We start from the raw sequence: 24,726 nt of genomic DNA on the forward strand, positions 1-24,726 counted from the left end.
AAACATTAACAAGAAGAAAGTGTCAAATGAACCTTACAGGGACAACAATCCCCCTCCCAACTGCTAATCAGCACCACTGTTTTTTGTTCACTTGGTTTTGTTTTTGCTCCTCAAACTTCATAGCACTTTCACTCATAGTACTTGCAACATGATGAGCCCACATCATAATGCAATGCCACCAACCAGGCCAAGTATTATAGTATTATATCTTGTTATAATTATGTAAGTTATATATTAAAATATATAATCAATATTTCATTACAATGGGGAGTAGAGATTTATATAATTCTAAACTATATCGATGTTTCTTAAGGGCCTAGTGAATTTTTAGCGTTGTTTGTTTCAAACAACAGTCATTTATGTCACTTTGCATGAAAATTCATTTTTCACAGTAGGTACAAAATGGATGGTTTGATTCCCCAAGTGGGTAGTAGAGGTGCACATTTGTTTATTTGTTCAATACAGTTTAGATTAAATTGAATCAAAACATCTTATATTAAATGGATCTAAGTAAGAAGCAGCCTAAAAATTCTAGCCATACCAATTGCACATCTTTTTCTTTCTTTTTTCCCCCAGGTTTTTGCCTAAGCATTTTCAGACAAGACAGCTAGAACATGATTGAAGAAAATGTCACCACAGATTACAGAGATAAGAGGGAAAAGAATTACTCTATAACCCTAAACTCTATCACGAAAGCCCAGTATGAATGTTATCTGAAATTTATACAACTTCCCATACGTGAGAATACAGGTAAAAGAGTATCCTTCTTATGTTACCAATAAGAATATATTTTTGAATGAAGGCTACTTTCATGCCAGCAGATGAACAAACTGAAACATCATAAAGCATTCTAGCAGTAGAAAGAAATACAACACCAGGAGAATAAACAGGCAACCTGTGATATTAATATAACAATATACATTGTTGGGTCTCGGTGCTTTCTTGCAGATGTTTCAATACCAGGCTAGGTAGAATCATCGGTGCAAGGCAGATTGGGGTTTGCTGGCTGTTTATATGTACTAGCTTGCCATGCCAGTCTTGGTGGGGTTCCCTCCTTGATACTTTCTTGATTAGGGTATTGCTTCTTCCTAGATTGTTTATGCTTCCAATTTCCACTCAAAACACACCACCAAATCTATCATCTATAGCCTGGCTCTGAACTACAACTGCATCTGTTCTGACCTTTGACAGAGATGCTCAACTGATGGAATTAAATCAGACGTTAAGGAGACTGAACTACTCATACAACAAAGATCAATGTACAAATCAATAGAGCCAGATCCATTACCAGGGAGAACTTATTATAAGAAAAAACACATATTTGTGCCTGCATCTATGCCACGTAACTTATCAATTAACAATTATAATGTGGAGTAATTCTCACCAAAATGTTTCAGTTTATCTCAAAAGGTCTAACCAAGCACAACAGGTTTTTAAATTTAATTTAAATCCTACATCAGTTTAGGTAGTCTAGACTCTAATTGATATGCATGGTTGAATGTTGTCCCAGGATGCGTTGGGTTGATGATGGTTGTATGTCTGTTTCTTGCCTTCACCACAAAAATAGAACAACAGAACACCACGTGTCATCTATAGCTTGCAGTTGAAGCCACTATGTCATGAGTGCCGTTGAGCTGAAGACATCAGCACAACGGCACACATGACAATACCTAGGAAGCAGGGGAAGGGACTTAAGATAAGCAAAGCTCGCACAACAACAGACACAGACCCCGGCCGGATGATTCAGCCATCAAGACACAAAAGAGGAAGAAGGAAAGACAAAGACAAGGCGGATCATGAGGCACACCTGAAGCTGTCAGCAAAGCGCAACGGAGATCGCCCAGCTGACAGCAATCACCGGCCGAAGGAAGAAACCGATTATGGGCAATCCCGGGGCACCAGCAGGGGCCCCGCAACCCTTCACCTACCAGCACAGAAGCCTGCAGGACAAAGGGGGGGTGACGCAACCCAAAGTGAGGGGGCGCTGACCGGCGCAGGGTATTTAAACCCCGCACCGGCGCGCTCCCTTCACTCTCAGCTTTTTTCTGATCCAGCACTACGCTGAAATAAACCTGAACCTGATTTCCCTGAAACAGCGTCTGTGTTTTACTCAGCAGTAGGCAGCGCATGACACACTCAAACACATTAATAAGCTACAACGACATTGCACTTTCTGAGGCGCTAGGTGGCAGATTCTTACTTGCATACAGACAACCACCCAACCTAAAGCAGTTTCTCACAAGCAACAAGAAGCAACAGGATAATGATGCTATCATGGGGACCAGATCCTGCAACAAACCCTGATGTCTACTTTGCCCCCACATTTACACCAACAGCATCCTCACAGACTCCAACAAGTACACACACAAGATTAGAGGTGCATTCACATGTTCTTCCTCTAATGTGATATATGCCATTATTGGCCAGCAATACCTTTCTGGATTCTACGTAGGACAAATACACAACACTTCATGCAAAAGGATTAATGGGACAAATTTGACATCAGAACTCACAGCAAAGATAAAGTAATATTAGAGCATTTTAACTTCCCTCCCACTCTGCAGATCTCAAAGTGACCATCTTGAAAAACAGACTTTAACAGCTCCACTGAGTGAGAGATTGCTGAAACATCAAAATGCTTCAGGCAATCTCAGAAGGTCTCAACAAACAAAATGGATTTGTAACACATTACAACTGTTAATCAATAAGGTACCAGTAATCTGTCTCTCATGTAAATTGCATCTGCCTAACCAATCTGTTTACCCTTCCATCCCCCGCTCCACCTCATCCTAATTTAAATCCTACATCAGTCCAGCCACTGTATGCATCTGAATTTTTAAATATATATTTTATTACAGATTTTTAAAAAGGAAAATACAAAATAATACAAAATAATATAAAGTAAGAAAAACAAATTAAAGAGAAAGCTAAAAGGGGAAAAAAGGGGAAAAAGAAAAAGAAAAATAGAAAAGAAAAAAGATACAGCTTCTGATCTTCTTTACAGCAGTTATAAGTACAATTATAAATTAACCTCTTACTCTATAACAGACTATAACTCTGTTCTTTCTATAATCTATCCTGTATAATCATCAAAAACATAAATCATAAGTCCATAAGGGGTTTCCAGTCAGCAACAAACATGGATATTGTCTTTTCTCTGATCAAATAAGTCAATTTAGCCATCTCAGCAAGTTACATCATATTCACCAACCATTCCAGGTTTTGGGTAGTACCAAATTTTTCCATCTTTGTAATAATCTAAAGTTCCATGACTTTGTTTCCAACTGTTTGTCCATCAATCCCAAAAGAAAAGCCTCTCATCTCAATTGTACATTAATCTTTAAAATCCTCTGAATCACTGTATATTTGAATCCAGAATTTTCTAGCTTTTTAGATGTCCAGCAAACATGATAAAATGTCCCTTCTTGTTGATCACATTTCCAACATAAATGTGAAGCACCTTTATACATTCTAGACTTCTGCCTTACCCTCCAAAATTTTTACTTTGTCATTAAATTGTTTTACATCTCCAGACACTTGTTTTACAGAGCTTTCCATCTTCTTAACTTCTTCTTTCATCTCCTCTTTCATCTTTACAAGTCTTTCATCCATTCTTTTTTCAAAAGCTGCCAATTTAGTGTCAAGTGATTCTAATAATTTATTGGCCAATTGCTCAAACATTTTCTGAAGCAAATCTGGTGTAATTCCTCTCTCTGCAAATTGCTCTAGCGATCCTCTCCTCCCCTCCATTTTTGCCATTTTTCTGGTGGTTGCCATTATGATATAATAATCCAAAAATGAAAGTGTCTCAAACAAGGGAAAAAGAAAAGACAATCTCTCCCCACCCCCCATTTTAACCCTATTTTGTCTTCCTGTGTTCTTAATATTTTTCTCTCAAGTGGCACTCCGTAGTTACAGTCAGCATCACAGTCAACATTTATATAGTTACAGCCAGCATCACAGTCTGGCTCATATTACCTTTATTTTGTTTTGTACAATCCACCAATTGTTTGCAATAGTAAACAAAAAACATTCCAATGAAAGTCCGGTTTGTTTGTCTAATTTAATTTCAATTTATTCAAAAGCATTTTTACTAGAAAATAATCTTTCAAAACAGTGGTCCCATTTATCCATTTTAAATGTTCATACATCAACTCCTCATTAAGCTTTTGCCAAAAGTTTTTAAATCTTTAAAATCATTTTTTTATTCCTCTGTAATCCAGAAAGAATAATAACTCACCAAGTGGAATTTTTATCCTGCTGCTCAGAAAATCTCTCTTTACCTGTAAATTAGTTACATCCAAAAGTGATTAAGAAATGAGGCTGTGCAAACCTTGTGTCCATATAGGCTGCATTACAGCTGTGAGCTTGATTGAAATCACTCAACTCCCAGCCACTCAACTCATGAGCAGACCACAAAAACCTCAGTTCCTGCAGTCTACTCATGAGAAACAGCTGTCTGGAGTGCAAGTGGGCAATCTCACATTCTCTTCTTTTATGGAGAGATTTTGCCAGCCAGAATTCACTGTTTGGCCACCAATCTCTGCTGCGATGCCATCCCTGCTCGTTCAGGGGTGTCTTGTTCGCCATGAATCCTCACCAGATGCATCTGATGAATGATGCATCTGCAGTTTGTGAAAGCTTATGCATTTTAATAGAATTTGTTGGTTTGAAAAGGTGCTACCAGACTCCTTCTGATATGCTGGGGAAGAAACTGCATTCCAGAAATCATTGTTAAAGTGGTGATAGGCAAATTCTCCCAGAATCCTGGGAGTGACCTTGACATCTTGCTTTTTCAACCATATGCAAATCTATGGCGACTTGAGCAGGGAGGAAGAACTACATGCCCCCAAAGGCTAGATTGAGAAGGTTGCCTACCCTCCATTACTGCAAAGGTTCTTAGTCCAGAATTTCTTCTGTCCCCAAACCTTTTCATCTGCGCAACTTGCTTTTTCTATGCAAATGAATAAAGAAATATTTTCATTGGCATATTACAGGTAGTCCTTGTTTAGTGACTGCAATTGGTTCTGATGACTTGGTCATTAAGCAAAATGGTCACTAAGTGAACATGTGACAGAGAGAGACAGAGAGATGCTGCAAAGATTGCTCGTTGCTGCTGTCTCATTCAGATAAAGTCCTCTCATACTGTGTCCTGGGCCTGACCCTTTCCCTTCCACCTTTTTTCCCCTTTGCAGTGTGGAGAGACTGCCTAAACAATCTATCTCTTCCTTCATTGCTTTTCTCTGCAACACAGCACTTCCCTAGAAGTGCTAACTGTAAGTTAATAAACTCAGCTCTGTGACCTTAATTACTTGATTAAAACCTTTGTTAGTTGATCAGAATCCTCTGCTGGCTGGCAGCTGCTGCTTGAAACTGACCAGACCTTAATCCATTTTACACTGATGGCTTTTGTTGTCATAAATGTATGCATTGGTCAGAAAACGATTTTTTTATTACCATTTATTACTGTCATATTTGTGAATGGCTTCAGCAAAGGATCGTTACCTTGTCGTGGTGCTGGAGCTTGAGCACCTCAATGATGCCATGAGCTAAACCGTGAAGGGCCACCCAAGACGGGAAGGTCATGACAGAGAGGTCAGACTAAATGCGAACCCTGGGGAAGGTAATGGCAACCCACCCCAGTATTCTTGCCATGAAAACTAAATGGATCAGTACAACCAGAGATATGTCGGTATACCATCGGAAGATGAGACCCCCAGGTCGGAAGATGGTCAAAATGCTACTGGGGAGGAACAGAGGATGAGTTCAACTAGCCCCAGACGTGATGACGCAGCTAGCTCAAAGCCGAAAGGACGGCTAGCGGCCGACGGTGCTGGTGGTGAACGGCGAATCCGATGTTCTAAGGATCAACACGCCATTGGAACCTGGAATGTAAGATTTATGAGGCAGGGCAAATTGGATGTGGTTATTGGTGAGATGTCAAGATTAAAGATAGACATTTTGGGCATCAGCGAACTGAGATGGACTGGAATGGGCCACTTCACATCAAATGACCACCAGATCTACTACTGTGGACAAAAGGACCACAGAAGAAATGGAGTAGCCTTCTTAATTAATAGTAAAGTGGCTAAAGCAGTGCTTGGATACAATCCAAAAAATGATAGAATGATCTCAGTTCGAATTCAGGGCAAGCCATCTAACATCACAGTGATCCAAATATACGCCCCAACCACAGATGCTGAAGAAGCTGAAGTAGGCAGCAGGAGACGACGGCATCCCAGCTGAACTGTTCAAAATCTTGCAAGGTGATGCTGTCAAGGTAATGCATGCTATATGCCAGCAAATTTGGAAAACACAAGAATGGCCATCAGATTGGAAAAAATCAACTTACATCCCCATACCAAAAAAGGGAAACACTAAAGAATGTTCAAACTATTGAACAGTGGCACTCATTTCACATGCCAGTAAGGTAATGCTCAAGGTCCTGCAAGGTAGACTTCAGCAATTCATGGAGCGAGAATTGCCAGATGTACAAGCTGGGTTTAGAAAAGGCAGAGGAACTAGAGACCAAATTGCCAATATCCGCTGGATAATGGAAAAAGCCAGGGAGTTTCAGAAGAACATCTATTTCTGTTTTATTGACTATTCTAAAGCCTTTGACTGTGTGGACCATAACAAATTGTGGCAAGTTCTTAGCGGTATGGGGATACCAAGTCATCTTGTCTACCTCCTGAAGAATCTGTATAACGACCAAGTAGCAACAGTAAGAACAGACCACGGAACAACGGACTGGTTTAAGATTGGGAAAGGAGTACGGCAGGGCTGTATCCTCTCACCCTACCTATTCAACTTGTACGCAGAACACATCATGCGACATGCTGGGCTTGAGGAATCCAAGGCTGGAGTTAAAATCGCTGGAAGAAACATTAACAATCTCAGATATGCAGATGATACCACTTTGATGGCTGAAAGTGAAGAGGAACTGAGGAGCCTTATGATGAAGGTGAAAGAAGAAAGTGCAAAAGCTGGCTTGCAACTAAACCTCAAAAAAACCAAGATTATAGCAACCAGCTAGATTGATAACTGGCAAATAGAGGAAGAAAATGTAGAAGCAGTGAAAGACTTTGTATTTCTAGGTGCAAAGATTACTGCAGATGCTGACTGCAGTCAGAAAATCAGAAGACGCTTAATCCTTGGGAGAAGAGCAATGACAAATCTCGATAAAATAGTTAAGAGCAGAGACATCACACTGACAACAAAGATCCGCATTGTTAAAGCAATGGTGTTCCCCACAGTAACGTATGGCTGCGAGAGCTGGACCATAAGGAAGGCTGAGTGAAGGAAGATCGATGCTTTTGAACTGTGGTGTTGGAGGAAAATTCTGAGAGTGCCTTGGACTGCAAGAAGATCAAATCAGTCCATCCTCCAGGAAATAAAGCCAGACTGCTCACTTGAGGGAATGATATTCAAGGCAAAACTGAAATACTTTGGCCACACAATGAGAAGACAGGACACCCTGGAGAAGATGCTGATGCTAGGAAGAGTGGAGGGCAAAAGGAAGAGGGGCCGACCAGGGGCAAGGTGGATGGATGATATTCTAGAGGTGACGGACTCGTCCCTTGGGGAGCTGGGGGTGTTGACGACCGACAGGAAGCTCTGGCGTGGGCTGGTCCATGAAGTCACGAAGAGTCAGAAGCAACCGAATGAATAAACAACAAAATTTGTGAATGGTCACTATCAAGGCAGTTGCTAAATGAGGACTAGCTGTATAATACAACATAAAGTATATTGGGACCCAAACATGTATCACTTACACTTGGTAATGCAGTATAGTATTACATAGTGTAAACTGCATACTTATATACCTCAAAGCAATGCAGTAGCAAACTAAAGCAATAAAAGAAAAATGGGTCTCAATTATAAATAATTCAAAACAATTCAGTAAAGTCTTCAGAGTACCTTTGGATGCCAAAACCAATGTACCAGTTCCTGGGGAGGAAGTGAATTTGACTTGTTCTTTGTAAGAGCTTTAGAAAAGCTATCACTGTGGCTGACTAGAAATATAGCTTGTACATTTTTAAATACTTAAGAAAATGCAGAAGCTACTGTGATAAAAATTTAACTCAAATCATAATACTCTTGTTATTTGATTCTCTTGAAAACCAAGATGAAGCAAGAGCAAATCTATTACAGATTAAAATTGCACATATTTCTCTTTCTTTTGTTTAGGTTCTTATTGCAATAGAACATGGGATGGCTGGTTATGCTGGGATGACACTGCTGCAGGAGAAACAGCCACACAGAATTGTCCAGATTATTTTGCAGATTTTGACACTTCCGGTAAACAATTAGGGTTCTTTCTTCATTGGAACTGCATGGATTGAGAGGCAGATTAGCAGCTGGGGTTCTGCCTCATGAGGACCCCAAGTAGTATTCCCATGTGCTCACATTTCTCCAACCCTTCAAAAGATTGTTAACGCTCTTCCCAATTCCCCCTTTTCCCAGACAGTAGCAAGTGATGTCTGTCTTTCCTATTAAATTTAGAGAAATGGTAGGCTGAATCAAGAATTTTTAACCATGCCCGCCATTTTGATTCCCCATGTTGCCTTTCTTTTCTCTGTTGGGATTTCCTCATCTTGCCTAGGGCTCCTTCAATCCTACCAGAGCCACTGTATTTATTAGCAATATAAGCTGTCTGTACAGAAAACTCAAGAGAAATTATTAGAAATGATGCTTTGATTAGAAAGTTCTCAAACTCAACCCTAAGAATTAAGAGCAGACTCTGCCTTAGTTAATCCCAAAAACCTAAGAACAGCTGGACTTGATCAGCTGGATTGCTCTTGATAAGGCCAGGAAGACAAAAGACAAGCAGGAAAAAAAATGGAAGTATAATCGTTTGGCATATATAAGGAAGTTACCAGATCCAGCCAATTCTTAAAAATAGTACCTTTTATATGGCACTGAAATCTAGGATTGATATGGAATCCCTTCAAAACTATTGGCAACAATTCTTTTATTTTCTAGAGGTATATCTTTTCCTTTCTCTGTTCTGAATCTGGCATAATTCCAATCAAATCCATTTTTTTCTGGCAGAATGTCTGATTTTTTGGCACAGGTTAAATTATTTCTCAGATAACAGGTCAACTGCAGTAATTTTCTTCTTAAATAGCTTAAGGATGGGCCAATTGGTTCCAATTACTTGATCATTAAGCAAAATGGTCACTAATGTGTCATAAATGTATGCATTGGTAAGAACTTTTTTTTAATTTCTGTTTATTAATGTCATATTTGCAAACAGTCACTACTGAGGCAGTTGCTAAATGAGGACTATGTGTATGGACTGCAGTATGGTTCCAGGGTTTTATTAATCAGATTCAATCTTTAAAAAAATATTAGAGGTCCTCCCCTCCATTAAAACATTTTACTACACAACAAATACAGACCCATCTCCATGATTTCCCAGCCCTTGCTTTCACCAGGAACTCAGGCATGATATATGCATGTATCTTACTGGCCTGTCCAAATTTCTCAGTCTAGTTTTTAGGGAAAGCAGTGACCACAGTCTAGACTGACTCTAGAAGCAAATCTTCAGGACTAACATTTTTGTCCATTGCTTCAAACGTCTGTCTGGGAGAGATTGTGAGGAGGCCAGGAAAGGAACAGAAGGGGATTAAGAGAGAAAAGGCAAATCTCTTAGCAGCTTATTTTATAAACAGCAATTCAGTACAGTACAGAAGTTTAAGAAGAAGCACATTAAATCATTCAGAGATTCCACCTTAATGAACCCACTATAAATGAGAGCTAGAAATTCCTCTTGTACTTTCCAAAATTCTGTATTTACCCCAAGACTAGCATTAAATACACCTTACTGAAGTTTGGGCAATTCTTGCTTTCTTGAACTTGCCCTGTTGTGTGAGGCTTGACTGTTGCAGAGTGCTGGAAAGCGTTTGACCCGAGAGATCAGGAAAAAAAAAAGACACCAGGCATTTATATAAAAATAAGTGTATTTAAAGAAAGCATAAAACATAAACAGTTTCCATATCCAGAGCCCTGGATAGGCAGAAAAACTTCTTAAATAAACATATTTACAAGCTCTCACACACATGCTGAGCAAAGAAGGCTGCTGGGCTGGAAGAGAGGCTGCAAAACAGAAACTGAAACCTTCTGGTAGAAAGGCCAGGCAAGTTCCCCCAGGCAAGCAGCAGCTTTTTCTTATTTGGTCATCCTTTCCACACCCCAACCTGATTAAGTCTGACCTTCTCACCCTGCTGATACTTAAGAAAGTATTCAATTACCATAGTAACCAGGCTACCTGGCATCTCTGTGAAGTGCTCTTTGCACAACAAAAAATACCAACATTGACAAGGTCTGTTAAAACAGTGTTATAAATGTAGCCCACTTGCTAATGCTTGCCAGACTGCAGGTTTAGTTTCCATACATATCCTTGGCTCAAACTTTCTGTACACATCCACGTGGCTCTTGGTCATATACAGAGTCAAATTACCCTAGCCCTTCCCTCTCTTGAAAAAAAAAAAAAGTATTCATTTTAAAACAAAGGGATTGCTCAGGAGAATTCTGATGTAGTCTGTGTCCTCAGGTTGGGAAAAACATGGGATTACCATAATTCTTCACAGCCTCTAATTAAAATTGAGGACCTTCAAGAATCAGAAAAATTCCAAGAGCCTAGAAGTAGAGGATAAGTTTTTCACTACTTAGTTGTGCTTAAAAATACTATTTTGTGACAGAAAGGTGGATTGTTTGTATTGGTTTATTAAATAATGGTGGTGATTTTTAATTTTTCTCAACAAGAAAAAGCTTCTAGGATCTGTGAAAAAAATGGGCATTGGTTTGTACACCCTGAGAGCAAGAGACAATGGACAAATTTCACCCTCTGCTCTGTAAATATTGATAACCAGGTAGGCACTGCATCCTCTGAGACGTACCCTTATTTCTCCATTCCATTCAGTTTCTACAGTCTGAAATGAGTTTCTGTGTGTCTTTAATATAGTCTTATTCCTTTTGTACTATTGATGTTTATCTATCTATCTATCTATCTATCTATCTATCTATCTATCTATCTATCTATCTATCTATCTATCTATCTATCTATCTATCTGCATTCTGACCTGGCCCTCCCAAGGAAGCCAACTGCACCACATGCTGTAAGCATGGAGGTTCACACCAACATTGTAGCTAATACTGAGAGGCCCAATTTTCAGCCCTCCTTCATACTTTCCTATGTAAAATGTAGGCACTGTCTATGGCAGTCATATGGCATGGATTTACAAACTCAGCAATAGTAAATATGCAAAGCTTCTGTTATGCATACCTTCCTCTTCCACTGCCATTGAATTCATTTGGCTCTAATTCCTTTCAGATTTTACCTGTGTTTGGAATGTTTTAATCCTTGATCAACTGTCTTCATCAGTGTTGCTCAACCTTGGCAACTTTAAGAAGTGTGGACTTCAACTCCCAGAATTCTCGGAGCTGAAGTCCACACATCTTAAAGTTGCCAAGGTTGAGCAACACTGATCTACATGTTTAAAAAGTTGTTTCTTTTTTTCTATTCTCTTTATCTGGCCAGGTAAGAAGGACATATTTCAAGACATAGAATCAAGTTTCAGTCATCATAATGGAAGGAAAGAAATCATTCCCAATTCTTTATAGATGTTCTGCAGCTCTTTGGGTGCCTTCCAGGGCTTACCAGGGGTGCTGTCCTGGAAGCTGGGTAGTATACTCACAACCCATGAGATAATGGAAAGAACAGGGGAGATTGCTGTCAGGGTAACCTAATCTTTTGGTACCCAAATGATCAGACACTCTGGCTTCAACAGCCAAACTGTAATTGGTGGCAAAATTGCTGATTTTTGTACTGTCACACAAAGGTTTACAAAGAGCACCTCTAGTGGTGCTTGCACTTATTGAGCCATAGATTCAGGACACATGGAAACAAATGCAAGTTTGCAAGTTTTATTGTTCACTTTCTGAACTAAAATCTTCATCCACTCACACATACCACTAATGCATACTTGCCCAACTCAGAGTCTAGCTGGCAAGGCCTTTTGAGTCCCAGAAAGCTTAAGGTTGGACACTCACCAGGAATCCTACCTCATGATATTTAATGGCTCCAAAATACTACAGTTCCCATCCATTTTTATAATTTTTAACCAGATTTGACCAGTTCCAGCTGTACACTGTTCTCATGCCTCTTTCTTCTACTGTTGTGTGCTATTACTTTCTTTAGTTTACATGGCAACCACTTCTTGTTCTGAGATCTACTCTGTATTTTGACAGCTATGTTTGTTGTGTCCTCTTAACTTCTTCTATTCTGTCTGTAAAACCAAACAAACTAACCACCCTCTGCAAAAGTTCTTTGGAATAATTTACCAAAGAAAAATCATTCGCCCCCACGTTTCTGCTTTTAAATCTCTTCCAGTGAACCTTAGGATCTTCAATGCAGTTAATCTGCTATCAGCAAAAGCTAAAGAATACTAAATGTGGTTCCATTTACGGCTTTATAGAGAAATAACTATAAGTACTGTGAGATAATACCCTTGGACCCTAAATCATGATAATGTACTTATTGTAATGAGTATTAAAAGTGTATGTATTACTTTGGGCTTGTATATTTCATGGAACACTTGCAACAGGAACTATAGTGCATGATAAGAGTTTTCTGCATTTAGATTTATTTCTGTGTTTTATTACAGACAGTTATGAACTACTATTACCTTTTTATCACTGGAATGAGCCTTTCCACTGTTTCACTGTTGATTTCTCTTGGCATATTCTTCTATTTTAAGTAAGTATTGTTTTAATTCTAAGCAGTGTGTGCTTCACTTGTTTGCAAACTTTGGATGGAATTCAAAAACACATAATCTCTTTTTTTAATGAGCTACAAAAGAAGAAAAAGGTGCTATCACCTATAAAGCCTTTCAGGGCATGGGCTATGTTATCTGAGGGACCACCGATCTCCTATGGTGTCTGCCCCTCTGGTAAGATTGGGCAGAGTTAATGAATTTTGGGTCCCATCTATTAAGCAATGTCATCTATTAGGAATCAAGAAGTATACCTTCTCTGGGAGATCCTTGCCCTCTGGAATGACATCTCCCCAGACATCCATTTGGCTCCCACCCTGAAGATGCAACAATGTAGTTGATACTAATTCATACTTTCTGACATACAATGTAGCACTCTCATGCATAACAGAACATACACTTCCTGTATGCATTCAAGTTGAATTGAATTGAATCTCTTCATTATTGACCAGCACCTGAAGATATTCATCAAATCCAATCCATAAGGTGAGACCATTATCCAGAGCCATCTTCTCTTAGTTTCTCAAACACATATCTGTTTCTTCCAAAATGTGACTGGATGGACAGAATCTCCTTCTCTTGAGCTCACCAAATTGGATGGGCAGCAGCTGTAGTAGAATCTTTTCTGTTGCTATGAGCTCTTCTCAGAAAGTGTTCAAGCCAAACTTCAAAGAGGTTGGGATATTAAAAGAGTGGATCAGAATTCCTGAACATCTTCATCACATGTTAATGAGACAGTGAAAATAGAGGATCTATTTCAAAACCATTCTGTGCAGGATCTGTGAACTTCATCTGTATCCAAACATTTTAAATACTGTGGCTAACAGTCAAAGAATGAGAGCACTGATAAAGTTAAAAATGTAGCCATCACTGGCCCGATTCTTGGAAAATCCTCTGGCCTTTCTGAAAAGTTGATTTCAAAATATCCTTTAAATTGATCAGATTAATTTGTTCCTTTCTTAAACCTCCCACCCTGAACTGGGTGGGATTTTTCTCTTGGGGTCTGCAGGTCCCTGGAAGCTTACAGATGAGCAACTGCTTGGCACCGAGAGGATGGATGTGTGCTGAACAGGACAAAACCACTGTTATTCAAGCACTTGTATCTGATAACAAAGTCATTCTGTAAGCCAAAAAGATAAATTAGAAAGACAATAATTTTCTTCCCTGTGTTTCTTTTTAGGAGCTTGAGTTGCTCAAGAGTTAGTCTGCATAAGAATCTCTTCTTTAGTTTTATTTGCCACTGTGTTGCATCACTTACTTTACTGGTAGGTGTCCAGAAGCAGCTACTGACTCCTCTGGTAAGTAGGCATGATGTTGTTTTTACTCTTTCAATTCGACCACCTTCAGCATCTAGTTGGGATACTGATTCAAAGCTAGAAATGGCAAGGGCCCTTGACTAAGGGAACAAGCCTGGGAAGTTTACTCTTCCTCTTCACATCTGTTTGTTTGCTAAAGCAGCTGATAATTATCCATATTATAGAAGAGCCCGCCTGATTTGTATGCTGTACTAAGTCTGTGCTTCCACCTGCCCACAGGTATGTAAAGTGCTTCGCATCTCCCAACTCTATTTTTTTCTTTGCAACTTCTTCTGGATGCTCTGTGAAGGCATTTACCTCTACATTGTCACTGTGGTAAATGTATTTGCAAAACGACAGGCCTTGCGGTGGTATTATTTTCTCGGCTGGGGTATGTTGTTGTCCTTTCACTCCCGCTTCTTTCTACATTGCAAGCAGACACACTGTAGCAAGATACACTGCCATCCTGGGAAAAGTAACATGCTGCATTGAATCTTTGAAGTCTTTTTTTAACCCCCCACCCCCCACAATAAACTTACCTCCCCTCATTATTTTGATTCACATATACTACAGAGTTCTTGGGTCTCATTTCACTTGTTTGACATGTTGAGTTACATATACAGATTCTTATGCTATCTTTAAGATAGATGATAAATTATAGCTATTTTTGGTCAATTTTTAGAATGCTTACTTTAGTTTGATGCATGCTGAACTTGCAGAGATACCATTTTTCCTCTAAGACATTTTTGTTTGTTTGATTGATGACATGCCATCAAATCAGCGTCGACTCTTGGTGACCATATAGATAGATTTTCTCTATAATAGACATTTAGGTTACTAATATTTGAAAGCAATATTGGGGCTAAATAAATAAAATTCCCTGTGTTGTTAATAAGAAACCTATTTGTTATTCACAGGATTCCCTTTAATTCCTGCCTGTACCTATGCTGTAGCCAGAAGCATATATTTCAATGATATGTAAGTCAAAACTAAAATTATTCTGCATATTTTAGAGGGGTTTATTTAAAGGAGTTACTGCATTGTGGCAAGAATACACTTACACTTTTTTTCCCCAGATGCTGGATCAGTACTGATACTCTTTTAATATATATCACTGAAGGACCTATCTACAGCGTTCTCTTGGTAAGAACTTATTAAGATGATTTCCACATTAAATATATATTTTACTGTTATGCCAACATGTTTATCTATGTACAAGGAGCAGTCTGACCCACTGGCACAGTTAGGCATTAAGGCAGGGTTTCTCAACAAGGTTCCGTGGAAGCCCAGGGTTCTGCGAGAAGTCACTATGGGTTCCCTGGGAGATCACGATTTATTTAAAAAATTATTTCAAATTCCGGCAACTTCACATTAAAGAGGTAAGATTCATTCTTTAGTTTTAGTTTAAGACCACTGTTAATCCATATATACAGGCCTACACATGAAACAAATGTAATAATTTTGTAACTTCTGGCCTATATTTGAACCTGAATGCACAGGGGTTCCCCAAGGCCTGAAAAATATCTCAAGGGTTCCTCCAGGGTCAAAAGACTGAGAAAGGCTGCATTGAGGCAATGAATTCTTGGCAGTTGGGCTGTTTGATTTCTTCATAAAAAAAGCTCTGTCTGTATTGTGGAGATAGGTAAATGCTTTGGTTTATTTTGAAGTGGGGTAAGGGTTTCAGAATATGTATCTGGGTTGCTTTTAAGGTTTGGTTGACTTCATTTATCCTTAATGATTTGGATTTAGATTATTAAGGTATATAAAAAAAAGAAAAGAAAGAAAAAATAATAAATGTTTGGTTTTAGGCTTAATATGATTAAGATCATTATAATTGTTGTATTATTAATTACAATGGCAGACAATTTATATGTTTTTTAGTTTGATTTTTATGATAGTAGACAGGAATGTATAAAATAGTAGTAGGAAGGAAATAATTAAATAAATGTTATCCTTAGGGAGGAAAGTTGATTAGGAGGTTTATATATTTTTTCTTTTTCTTTTTTTAACATAAGGGGAGGGAGCAATTGTATTTAGTGATTTTTATATCGTGCCAATGGAATGATTTATAGAAATAATGTGATTTTGGTTTAATATAGAGTAAGGGATTGATTATGGAGATTGTTATATATCTTTGCTGTTAAAAGTCGGAAGTCACCTCTTTTTGTAATCTTTTTTTTTTTAATTCTCTCGTGTTTTCACACTTTTTTAGTTTTTTCTTTTTTTCTCTCTCTTTGTAGTGTTTGTTTTTCTGTAGCTTTTATCTTTATCTGAGACCTAATAAAATTCTTACTTTAAAAAAGGCAATTAATTAGTGCATTGTAAAATTAACGGATATGGAAATGTATCTAAATGTAGAGTTGCTACAGGGTATGGATACTGACATATGCATCACATCAGTCCTATAGCAGTGAGAAAGTCAAATTCAGTGGTTAAGACCCAAAGTCCTGTCTGTGGCATTGCACCTGAGCTTTGAAAATTCTCCTATCCTTCCTTTTTCTGCCTTACGCCTCGTAAGAGGCATAAGGATGGAACAGAACAAAAGATCACCCTTTTTACACATAGAGAAATCACTTCCTGTGTGCATGGCATTGTTGAAACTGGATACCAGCTATTGGCTGACGGAAGCCAAAATGGTGATTATTCAGCATAACATGATTACACTTGACCTGTAATGTAAAAACTTAGAGAGTATCATGAATAAATGTTTATTTTATCTAAACATAATAATTTAGACTAAAATGGGGAAGTACATTCAAAAATATTCAGGATTGCTTTATTATTAATTTCTTTACTTGTAAAACACATTTATTTATTTGTTTATTTGTTTATTTATTAAATTTTGCCACCGCCCATCTCCCCCTAAAGGGAACTCTGGGTGGTTTACAATAGAGAGATATTCAGGCCAAACCATTTGAAGTGGATCTAAAATATAAGCCCTGAAGTTTATTCTTTATTAAGAAGGAAGTAGAAAGAGTGCCAGTTGTAATTAGTGAAAGACAGGTACATTGCTGCAAATAAAATAAGAAGCTAGATAAATCCCATGTAAAAGAATAAAGACTTTGCTTTACTATTCTTCAAACAAGAGACTTTGGTTATAGGTATTGTGAATTATTGGTTGGTTTTGTGCAGCAGCATCTTGTACACAATTTTTGGATAAATATTACTTAGCTGCCACTCTACCTCTTTTTCTATCTCTTTATGTTTCTTTTATTTATTTATGTATTTATTTATTAATCAAATTTATCACTGCCCATCTCCCAAAAGGGACTCTGGGAGGTTTACAATAAAACATAAATAAGAAAAATATAAAACTGTAAAATACTATAATACATAATAAAATAAATATGATAAAAACCCCAATGGCTGGAAGTTCTCTGTGATTTGCAAGCAGAGCAGGGTCCTTCTAAGAAACTAACCATCCCCAGGAATGACAAATCTCTCTCCTGCCCCAGGCATGATAACAGAACCAGGTCTTTAGTTGTTTCCTAAAGTCCAGGAGGGAGGGAGCCAATCTCACTTCAGGGGGAAGGATATTCCAAAGAGCAGGGGCTGCTGCAGAGAAGGCCTGCCTCCCGGACCCCGCCAGATGGAATTCTCTTACAGACGTGGTCCATAGCATGCCCTCTCTGCCTGAATGGGAGGGACGGGTTGATATGATGGGGAGAAGACAGTCCCTTAGGTAACCTGGACCCATGCCATATAGGGCTTTAAAGGTGATAACCAACACCTTGAATTGGACCCGGAAGCAAACTGGCAACCAATGCAGCTTGCAGAGCAAAGGGGTGACATGTGCTGATCTTGGAAAACCCAAGATCACCTGCGTGGCTGCATTTTGCACCAGCTGTAGCTTCCAGATACTCTTCAAGGGTAGCCCCATGTAGAGCGCATTGCAGTAGTCTATATAGGAGATAATCAGGGAATGAGTGTTCAAAGGGCCTCTCGCTCCAGGAAGGGGCGTAACTGGCACACAACATGAAGTTGCACAAAGGCCCTCCTAGCCACAGCTGCCACCTGCTCTTCGAGCAGGAGCTGTGAGTCCAGGAGGACCCCCAAGTTACGCACCGGGTCTGTCTGGGGCAGTGCAACCCCATCCAGAACTAAAGATGACAATTTCCCAGAAATCAAGGAGCCATTAATCCACAGCCACTCTGTCTTCCCCGGGTTCGGCCGCAACCTGTTGTCCCCCATCCAGGCCCCACAGTCCCCAGGCGCTCAGAAAGGGTGGCCACGGCATCACTTACTTCACCCAGGATGGAGATTATAATTGATGATACCTCACCCCATAGTGATGGATGATCTCACCCAGTGGTTTCATGTAGATGTTAAAAAGGCACGGAGAGAGTACCGAACCCTGCGGCACCGCACAAAGTAGGGGCCGCGGGCCGGATCTCTTGTTCCCTATCAACACCAACTAGGACCAACCCTGGAGGAAGGAGGTGAACCAGCACAGAACCACGCCACCCACCCCCAACTCCCTAAATTGGTCCAGAAGGATACCATGGTTGATGGTATCGAAAGCCACTGAGAGGTCAAGAAGAGCAAGGATGGATGCACTGCCTCCATCCCGCTCCCACCAGAGGTCATCCATAAGTGCAACCAATGCTGTTTCTGTCCCATAACCGGGCCTGAAACCTGACTGAAAGGGGATATATAGCCCCCTTTATATAGTCAAGATCACTTTTCTTAATTTTAAACCTTTAAAAAATTAATCCTGAAGTGCTTATTATGCTGGAAACATACAAATAAAAAAGAAGGCTAAGCAAGAAGTAAAAGCTGCTTTAACAGTGGTAGTATAGTGTTGTATTCAATAATTCATTTTAATCAAAACTCCATCAACACCAACATTGGGGACATATGCCTGCAAGTCTCTGTTGGTGTTAAATTGCATGAGATTTTTTTTCAAATACAGATGAGCTTGGTATGAAATTAACAGTCTCCACTCTTTTTTCCTATAGGTGAATCTCTTGATCTTGATAAGCATCATTCACATTCTCATAAATAAGCTAAGAGTCAGCCATCTTAGAAAACCCATTCACTGTATGAAAGCTGTGAGGGCCACCTTCATTTTAGCACCACTCCTCGGCATCCAATGCATGCTTCTTCTTTGGGAACCAACAAGCAGAACTAGCAAGAAGATTTATAACTATATGGCCCATACCATTATGCCTTTTCAGGTATCCAGTCTCTTGAAGCATATGCAATTTACAATGATTGCCTAAGGAATGTCACAGGTATCAGCAATGGACTTATTTTAACCCATTCTTGGCTGCATATCAGTTCATCAAATGCACTCAGATTTTTTTCCCTTTTATTTAAATTCATAAGTGGATTGTAAGAACCGGCACCCTCAATTCCCAGTCTGAACCCAACTCATGCACAATGGCACTAGGCAGAAATTAGGTTTATTGAGAACAAGTGCACAGATCGGTGGAAAAGCTGCAATTACAAGTTCCTGTGCAAAATCCCAATTAAAACATTCCAGTACCAGGCAGCTTCTCCTCCCCCTTTTAGTTTCATCCTCCTTCTAACAGCCATCACTACCAGCTGCAGATGTTTCCAGTGGAACGACCTTGGCTTTTTGATGTAACCCAAACATGCTATGTCACCCTCCTGGCAATTCCCTCCTTTCATCTACTTCTCTTGACGCATGTTGACTCACTGCTTTCTAATTGCAGGCAAACACAATCAGATGTTTTTCCAAACATTTGGTTGTGGAGACTGACATGGATTTTCATGAGGCCTGAAATGATATATGTGTTAGTGGGAATTTCATTGGCATTCTAGAATAATCTATGTACAATTTAATAATTTGTTAACAATGTTAACAAACTGTTAATAATTTTAACCAGTTGTTAACCATTTTAACCATTTTCAGGGTGAGTGAAAACATTTCGGTCATATGTGTTCAAATCATGGCTGCTTTTGACAGCTGGAAAAGTGTCTGCTAGTTAATACACCTTAAGGCAGTACCCTTAAACTTTGTGGTCTGCAATACCTATAAAATGACCTTTCCCCTACAAATAAAACCAAAGAAATTTTGAGAACGACTGTGGTATAGCAGCTAAGGTGCTGGACTAAGAACAGAGAGACCCAGGTTCTAGTCCTCCCTTAGGCATAGAAGTTGGTTGGGTGCCAGTCATTCACTTTCAGCCCTAGACTGGGAAAAACATCTATCTACCACCCTGTACTGGACCAGTGGGATAGATTATGTTCCATAACCCCATAACCTTCAATGAAAGGACCTTTGTTCTTCAGTGGATTGATTCAGACTGGTATGTTGGTCGGTCGGTCGGTCGGTCTGTGTCTGTCTGTCTGTCTGTCTATCTATCATTTTAAACTGTATCAAACTTTTCCCTGTAGGCGAAATGCAAAGCCAAGCCTAGAGGAAAATGTGACACTGCTCCAGTGGTATGCTGGAGCCAGCTTGTGTTGGCTTATAAGAGCCAATTGTTAAATTTTCAGGAATTTTGCAAGCCAGTTGAGAACAGAGTTGAGCCACGATGCCTAGTGCACTGATCAGCTGCTTGCCTGTTCACGGTATGGTGGTGGCAATGGGGCTGGCAGAGCTGGTTGTTATTAGCACACCACTGCACTGGTCTCACTTTGCCTGCAAAAGCTTGATTTTTTTTTTTAAATGGTGATTGCCCCATCTAAATAGCTTGCATTCCCCAGGGGGTCTCAATCCATAGTTTAAGTACTACAACACCAAGGACTTCCTTCAGTATTTGGTATTTAGATGGCATTGTTTTAGAGGACAATTAGCCCTACCAACTATGGCTTTGAAGTCATATTCTTATCATCTCCTTTTCGCTTAGAGGCATTTGGTTAAATTATTGAATTAGGACCAGGAAAACTGAGGTTGAAGTCCATTATCAGCAATGGAAGCTCACTGGGTGACTTTGGGCCAATTGCAGTCTCTTCATCCAATTTGTCTGACTTGAGTTCATTCTGAGAAAAAAAAAATGAAGGGAAGGAGCATGAAGAACACTTCCTTGTAGTCCTGGAGCTCCTCCTATCTGAGAATGAAATAAATCTCTGTTTTATTTTGCAGGGCTTGTTGTTGTCAATACTGCTGTGCTTTTTTGACAAAAAGGTAAAATGTTTTTATTTTATTTTGATTTTTCTGGCTGACTGATGCTTGAAATTGCACCTAACAAGTGATTAGGAACAGCCAAGTGATCAGAAAATTCACTCCACTCATAACTTTTAGAAGGACAGAATACATTTCATTAAGCTGACCATCTGAAGTTGGCCAATTTATCTGTGACAGTCTTCCTCAAACTGGTGCCCCATAGATACACTGGTCTGCATTTCTCAGAATTCCCTACCAGTTTAAAAGAAAGCGAATTTGTGGGATTTTTTGTTCTGATTGTTATAACAACATTGATTCTTAAATGCTGTCATAGAGAAATAGAAGAGGAATAGTGTTAACTTTTCCAAGTCATATTAAACTTGAGATATTATGATATTGTGATATGAAACCAATTTGAATGCTCCCCAGCTCTTGATAAACTATAGTGGCTGAAATAATGCAGGGGTGAGTATTCTAAAGATGAGAATGTATAGTCTATAGGTGACAGTTTATGCAGACGGCAATAAAAGCTATGACAAATGTTTCCTTTAGGGACTGCTTGGGCTCACTCCCATTTTTTCACAATATGACCATAACAGTATTTGATTTGGGTGATGTTCCGTGGAGCCAGCCTGGCTGTTCAAAATTAATTAGCAACTAATGAAAACAAAATTAGTTTTAAGAAGTACAGTATATCTTCACTTTCTGTCTGTATTGTATTCATAAGAAATCTATCCCATATGGCACAACCTTTTCTTTCTTCTTCTTCTTTCCTGGAAAGGTTCATTCTGCTTTCAGAAGGCTATGGAATCGATCCCAAGAATCACAAGTCAGAGTTCCACTCAGGGCAGTCAACTGAACATTTGAATGTGGCCACAGCAGATAATGGTTGCTTTTTAAAAAGCTTTTTGGCTAGCTGTGATATGCTCTGTGCAAGGAATGTACGTCCTGTATTTTAGTTTAGTTTAGTTTTTTAAAAAAGCATTCAAGGGGGCTTATAATATATTGCTGAAATATGCAAACAGTATGAAGGCTGTAAACTTACTAAAAACAGAATGCGCAAAACATATCAAAAGCAGAAGCAAAGGTAGCCAAAAAAAAATTATCTAACCATTAATACACATTCAGGACAACCTTAGTCTGGCATTGATTTGATAGAAATGAAAATACTGGGAAGTGTGACTGAGGAGGAATTTTCACCCCAGACAGGGCGTGCATCACACATAAAAAATGGGTGGACTTTCTATCGTACCATTGTGGTTGATTTTTTTCACCATACCTTGCAGATACCCTTAACCATGGACACGCCAGCATCAGTTGTGTCCTCTCCCCAATATCAGCCCCCCTAGATGGACCAGACCAGGACATTAACTCCACAGGCAGGCCACTTTTATTGAGATTGGCTATAATAACAGAATCTTGCAAGTCTCCTCCTCCTCCTTATACTTCAGTGAATTAGGGTGGCATCTGCCTGAGCTGCTTCTGAAAGTTATCTGGCTGTTCTGGACTTTAAAAATGCTTCAGCCCTTTTTGCTAGGCAATGGGTGTAGTGGGTTTTGTATTTGGGTTTTTACTGATATAAGCTGCCCAGAATCACCGTGAGTTGGGTGGCCATATAAATCTCTCAAACAAACAAACAAACAAATGTTTCCTGAATATTTCCATCAAGGTCATCTTCCTCACTCTACAGTTGTGCCCTCTCCCCAGTGACCAATTCCTACCCTCTGAGAGAAAGAAGCCAAGTGAAGAAAGCCCCAACAGGAATTGTCAATGGATAGATTAATATGAGAGAAGGGAATTCTTGTTTTTCCTTACATAAAACAATTATGTAATTACGTAGCATAATGGACAATCTGTTATGCTACTTAGACCTGAATACACATTTTTCTAAATTAGCAAACTTAATCCAGTGTTTCCAATAGAAGATAATATATGTATTGAGGTTTGAACTGTGGAATCCTTGATGCTCTCCAAGCTTGGTTGGTTGCTTGAAGTCAAGCAACCAACCAAGCTCAGAGAGCACCAAGGACTCCACAGTTAATCCAGTGTTACCTAAACTGCTATTGATGGGGATGAGCCAATGCTGGTGTGATGCTTGCCCAGCTTAGGCTTTTCCTAAAGTTTGGTTAGAGAGAACCCCTTAGTTTCCTTACTATTGAAACATGATTATGTGAACAACTGAAAACAAAATCTACCCTAATGGCATTTGACAATAATCTAAAGGAACAAGATTAATCTACTAATTCTTTCACTACAACTCATCCCTCTCATAAATTTATGATCCTTGTATTTATGATTTGTCCAAAATACAGTTACAGAGACTAATTCTTTCCTGTGGCCCACCTGTGGCAGAATGCTGGAAAGCATTTGGCCCAAGAGATCAGAAAAATCACACACACCAGGCATTTCTATAAAAATAAATGTATTTACAGAAAGCACAAAAACATATTTTACAAGCTGTGCATTCACACACGCGCTCAGAAAGGACGGGAGAAGATTGTGTGTAGAAAGAAGGAAACTGAAACTAAAACAAGTCCAGGCAAGGTTCCTCCCCCAGGCAATGCAGCTTTTAACACTCAAATTGAGGACAATTAAATTCGACCTCTTCACCCTGCCAATACTTAAGGAAGTACTCAATTACCATGGTCACCTAGTGGCTTGGTCCGGGCAAAAACAAAGAAATGCCAACACCACCAACAGTTGCAGCTGACTTGCTTAGGATTTTGTTTTAAACTTTAAAGTTCATATGCCATTTGCCAAGGATATCTATCCTAACCCAAAAACAAACATTAAAGAACCCTTGGCTTACTTTAGGGTTGCTCCCTGATTAGAAGCAATAAATGATATCTCCTGACAAGTATGGTATCCAAACACAGTCAGAGCATAAGTTGAGACCTTTGATTCATGGCAAATTCATCATCTTAAGTGTTTATTCCTTCAATAAATCTCTGTATGATCACGTTTCATAAATCCTTTTGACTCGAACCCCTCTTACAGAATTCACAGGATAGCTGTAAGTGATCTATTTTCCTTGGAGACAGAGTGGAAGCCAGCAAAGATGTTTGAGCAGCAATGGAATATTTCCTATAGCAAATCAAGCTTCCATTTTGGGGACCAATTTAGATATTCAAGGCAATGCAAAATTATTAGTATACGTCACTATCACAAATTCTGTATAATTCAGCTACTCTGATTTGTTTCTATGCTTTAATTTTTTCCTACTATATTTGTGAGATGTCTTGTGTTTTTCATTTACAGCCTTGATTTCAGGGGGAAGAATAGATTTAAAAAAACCCACCCCCGGTTATGGCTCCTTGACTTTTGTTTTACCCTCGCTCTTAAGCTGATTTAAAGTGGCCAATTTCATAGAGAAGGCATAGATCCTGTAAATATACAACCTACTTACCCATTAAGGATTCCCAGACAGAGTTTGCTAGCTATGCTCCTGGAATTCTTCCTTTGTTTCTGCCAGACTTTTAAATTGTGATACAGCTATTGCATCCTAAATGGATTTCTCGTGTCACATTAGATATGGCCTGTCTACAATACCACTCAGGGCATGTACCAAAGCATTTCT

The 24,726-nt window shown here is 39.2% G+C and overlaps 1 protein-coding gene across 1 annotated transcript; it reads left to right on the top strand.

Moving 5' to 3' along the window:
* Positions 1-614: 614 nt before the first annotated feature.
* On the top strand, positions 615-24,413 carry CALCRL (calcitonin receptor like receptor). The gene is made up of 11 exons (XM_063305031.1): positions 615-750; positions 8,191-8,301; positions 10,771-10,859; positions 12,648-12,763; positions 13,960-14,095; positions 14,315-14,465; positions 14,992-15,052; positions 15,151-15,217; positions 19,033-19,251; positions 21,129-21,170; positions 24,408-24,413. Exons 1-11 carry the CDS (start codon positions 615-617, stop codon positions 24,411-24,413), a joined length of 1,134 nt encoding a protein of 377 aa, XP_063161101.1.
* The last annotated feature ends 313 nt before the right edge of the window (positions 24,414-24,726 follow it).

This window comes from Candoia aspera, chromosome 1 (genome assembly GCF_035149785.1).
Source record: "Candoia aspera isolate rCanAsp1 chromosome 1, rCanAsp1.hap2, whole genome shotgun sequence".
NCBI lineage: Eukaryota > Metazoa > Chordata > Lepidosauria > Squamata > Boidae > Candoia > Candoia aspera.